The sequence below is a fragment of the Austrofundulus limnaeus genome, unplaced genomic scaffold (genome assembly GCF_001266775.1).
Source record: "Austrofundulus limnaeus strain Quisiro unplaced genomic scaffold, Austrofundulus_limnaeus-1.0 Scaffold136, whole genome shotgun sequence".
NCBI classification, from domain to species: domain Eukaryota; kingdom Metazoa; phylum Chordata; class Actinopteri; order Cyprinodontiformes; family Rivulidae; genus Austrofundulus; species Austrofundulus limnaeus.
Genome location: NW_013952538.1, coordinates 190712 through 195061, shown reverse-complemented (window position 1 = coordinate 195061; position 4350 = coordinate 190712). Strand labels below are relative to the sequence as shown.

At 43.3% G+C, this 4350-nt stretch overlaps 1 protein-coding gene across 2 annotated transcripts in view; it reads left to right on the top strand.

Moving 5' to 3' along the window:
• si:ch211-151h10.2 (uncharacterized) overlaps positions 1–2920 on the top strand; it is an 8057-nt gene extending 5137 nt beyond the window's left edge. Inside the window, exons 2-8 of one of the 2 annotated variants that reach the window (XM_014015879.1) lie at positions 214–466; positions 565–762; positions 844–953; positions 1839–2019; positions 2101–2184; positions 2260–2358; positions 2425–2920. In XM_014015879.1, coding sequence (XP_013871333.1) covers positions 214–466; positions 565–762; positions 844–953; positions 1839–2019; positions 2101–2184; positions 2260–2358; positions 2425–2667 — 1168 coding nt within the window. In that variant the 3' untranslated portion in view covers positions 2668–2920. Of the gene's footprint in view, positions 1–213; positions 467–549; positions 763–843; positions 954–1838; positions 2020–2100; positions 2185–2259; positions 2359–2424 lie in introns of both variants that reach the window. The other variant, XM_014015878.1, reaches the window with a different exon arrangement.
• Positions 2921–4350: the final 1430 nt, after the last annotated feature.

Sequence of the window (4350 nt, the reverse complement as noted above, 5' to 3'; positions counted from 1 at the left end):
AAGCAACAGCAGATTTTGAACAAACTGAAAAATTTGACCCATTAAAAAAATATAAAAATATCTTTGCAGTAACTGGACAGAATAAATTAAAGTTTTCTACACTCCTAGACACTATAATTGCACAAAAAATAGTTTATAAATGCAAAAAAGTGCATTTAGCATGTCTCCTTTAACTAGCTTTTAATAACTTTAACATCGATTGTTTTCTTTCAGTTTCAGTTTAAATCCAACATCAGCCGAAGCTCAACCCAAGCAGAACTTTTGGTGCCGGGCACTGAGAACGTTTGGACCCGGGAGCAGCTTTGCTCCGGCGGGCGTGGTGTGTTTGGTGCTGCTCCTGGAGGCGCTGCTGGACCCGTCTCTGTCCCCCGAGGCCCTCTGCTGCCAGATCTTGGTTCTGAGTTTTTTGTGGGTCTTTCTGGGGGGGTGTCTTCACGCCCTGAAGAGCCACCTAGAACCAGAACTGGTGAGCGTGGGGACAGGTCCAACTCAACGCCCTCTGAGTTCTGTTGGTTCTGTTGTGATTTAAGGTGGAATCTCTAACTTAAGGTGGAACCTCCACAGAAGGAACAGCAGCTGGTTCTGACTCAGAGCAGCCTTTTGTCACAGACCAGGACGACCCGGACCAGGATGTTCCGGAGCAGAACTCCAGACGTTCCTTTGAGCATGGCTCTGACTGACAGCCTGCTGCTGTGTGTCCTCCAGGAGCTCCTGCAGGAGCCTGCTTTGACCCACATCCAGGCCCTGCTCTCCAAACTGCAGGTCCACACACACACAGAGAGAGAGAGAGAACTGGACCATCTGGTCCAGACAAACCCTCTGATCCAGTTCTTCTCTCTGCAGGCAGTGGCTCAAACGCTGGAGAGCGCCGGACCTGACCCGGTTCAGGAGGTGGACCTGAACTCCTCGCTGACAGAGAAGCTGAAGCTCCTCAGCTCATACCTGCAGCACAGGTGAGCTCCGAGCAGACACCAGTGGACAAAAGTGTGGCCCGAGGGCCAGAAACAGGCCAGGGCCATCAATATCTGGCCCCAAGAGGTCCTGTAAAACAAGCTAAGCATTAACTAAAACTGGCAAAGCACTAGCTAAAACCATCAAACTGACAGCTAAAAGTGTGAAGTAAAGTAAATACTAGCTAAAAGCTTACAAGGAGCAAATCGCTGGTTACATGCTAAAAGTAGCAAAACACAAGCTAAACTTAGCAAAATGCTAGCTAAAAGTGTTACATAAATGTTAGCTAAATGTAGCAAACTGCTAGCTAAAAGTGTACAATGAACACTAGCTAAAAGTAGCAAACTGCTATCAAAGTATTAAATAAACACTAGCTAAAAGCTTACAAGGAGCAAATCACTGGCTACATGCTAAAAGTAGCCAACCACAAACAAAAAGTAGTATAATGCTAACTAAATGTGTGAACTAAAAACTAACTAAAAGTACAAAAAACAGAACCTAAATGTCTGAAGTATACAGTAGCTAAAGGAAGCAAAATGTCAGTTAAGTGTCAAATAAAAACTAGTTAAAAGTAGCACAATAGTAGTTAAAAATGTGAAAAACTACTGTAGCTTAAAGTGTGAAATAAACAGTAGCTAAAAAGTAGCAAAATGCCAGCTATTAGTGTGAAATAAACATTAACTAAAAGTAGCAAAATGTCAGTTAAAAGTGTCAAATAAAATCTAGTTAAAAGTAGCACAATAGTAGCTAAAAATATGAAAAACTAGCTTAAAGTGTGAAATAAACAGTAGCTAAAATTAGCTAAACATTAGCTAAAATTGTAAATGTAATAATTAAATGCTTGACTATGACATGTCTAACATTGAGTCCCTCTGTCCCTCTGGCAGGACGGGGCTCCTGCAGAGTCTAGTCCAGGTGCAGGGGGACTTTGAGACCAGTTCAAGGGACCTGTTGTGGGGTCTCCAGGAGCTCTGGATCCAGCTGGAGGAGCTGCACACCGGGGTCACTCTGTCCAAACAGGAGGGGTGGGGCTACAGGGACCTGACCTCCGTCAAGACAGACGCTCAGGTGAGCAGTTATCATTGTCACTGTTAGCAAAATATCTCATGAGGCTCTGAAGACCTTCACTTCTCTGTGTTTCTGTTAAAGACCCTGGTGGCAGAACTGGGTCGGTACAGGAAGAGACTGGAGTCCTGCGAGGCTCACCTGAAGGCGAGCACTCAGCTCCTGCAGGTGAGCTTCTCCTCGTTCTTTAAAAAGAACCGTTCAGATCCACGGTCGTTAAAACACCGTCTGCTCCTCCTGCAGGAGCTGACCTGGAGTCACGCCCACTTCAGCACCAAGCTGAACCTCAGCAGCACCGAGTCCGTCTGGCCAGAGCTTCTGCTTCAGTCCAACATGGAGAAGGTACCGACTCAGACTTTAAATGTTTCCATGAAGTCCTTCAGGGCTGAAACCTTCGTCTCTCCTCAGTTTGACAAAGTCCAGGAGAGCTTCTCCCCACTGGAGCAGCAGACCCACACCTTCCAGACCCACCTGCAGGGGCTGGGGGACGGACACTTACAGGAGGGCCCCCTCGCTCGAACCGACGTGGCCCCTGTGAGCTCCCCGTTACCCCAAACCTCGACAAAAACCCCTCCTCTGTCGCTGCGAGAGAGGACGGCGCGGCTCTCCTCCTCGTTGAAACGTCTTCACAGAGCGGGAAAACAGAAGTGACGATTCATCAAAACAAACATTTTATTTATGAACGCTTAGGCAAACGTTGATCGTTTGCCTCAAACTCAAGTATTTTTTGTTTTTAAAACTGTTGTTCTCATTTTAACCACACGGGGGCAGACTTTCTTCAGTTTTTCTGTTTGTTTTTACTCAAAATGACCTGAGAAAAAGTCATTTTTACCTGCTTTTATCTTCATAAAGTGTCCTTGGGTGTCTTGAAAAGTGCTTACTAATAAAATCTATTGTAGCAAAAGTTTAAAAGCTAAATGTAACAAACCACTAGCTAAAAGCTAAAGTGAGGAAAAATACAAGCTAAAAGCTGAGGGAAACAAAATGCTGAGGAAAATGCTACAGGTTTTGCTTAAAGTAGAAAACACCAAATAAAACTATTCAAAAGCAGTAAAATGTTAGCTAGAAGTAGCAGATTAATAGCTCAAATGTAGCAAAGAGCTAACTAAATGTAGCAGACGTTTAAAAGCCTGAACTAACAAAAGGTAACAAAATGCTGATCAACACTAGCAAAAAAGGCTAAATAAAAGCTAAAAGTAGCAAAATGTTAAGTCAAACTTTAGTATGCGATGTGAGTGACTCTCAGCTATTACCATGCAAAATTTTAATTAAATATCAGCCAAATTGACTGTATTATAGTCTATTTTGTGTTTGATATTGTCACTCAGCTGTGGCGGCCATCTTGAATCAGATGGATTCCAAAAGTGAATCAGTTGTAGATGTTCATCCATTGGTTACTTTCTGAAGGTTTCATCACAACCTGTTCAGTGGTTCATGAGATATTTTGCTAACAGACAGATGAACGAGCAAAGGCAGAGGTAATTACATGATTGTTCATCTTTCGAGGCAGCAGCTGACAAAAAAGGATAAATATGTCCGATGTTATTTTTTCTGTTTTTATAACTAAATATCAGTGAAACAGAACAGAATGTGTATCGGTCCAGCAGAGGGACAGAACCTGTTCCAGGATCAGCTGTGAGTGTGTGTAAATGAGATTAGCCAGGGTTCTGTTTGGTTACACTCAAACACTGATGACTGGTTTCCTCGCGGGCCGCTCCGGTTCTGCAGGCGGCCGTGTTGTCTGAGAAAACACGGGTCAGGACCGAGGTCAATCCTTCGACTTATTCTGACAATTAGTCCGGATCGGGTTTCACCGTACACGTTGGTTCAGATCCTTCCTCTGATGGCCCAGCAGGACAAAAACAGCCGCTGACATCTGATCCAAACAGCCGAAACCAAACGTTTCCAAACAAAACCAATCAGAAAAATTCATCTCCAGACTCATTCATCTCTGCTACTTTAACCAGATCTAAATGTTCGGCTCGTTACAAACTTTCTGCTACTTTAACCAGATCTAAATGTTCGGCTCGTTACAAAATTTCTGCTACTTTAACCAGATCTAAATGTTCGGCTCATTACAAACTTTCTGCTACTTTAACCAGATCTAAATGTTCAGCTCGTTACAAACTTTCTGCTAATTTAACCAGATCTAAACGTTCAGCTCGTTACAAACTTTCTGCTACTTTAACCGGATCTAAATGTTCGGCTCATTACAAACTTTCTGCTAATTTAACCAGATCTAAATGTTCGGCTCGTTACAAATTTTCTGCTACTTTTACCAGATCTAAATGTTCGGCTCGTTACAGACTTTCTGCTACTTTAACCAGATCTAAA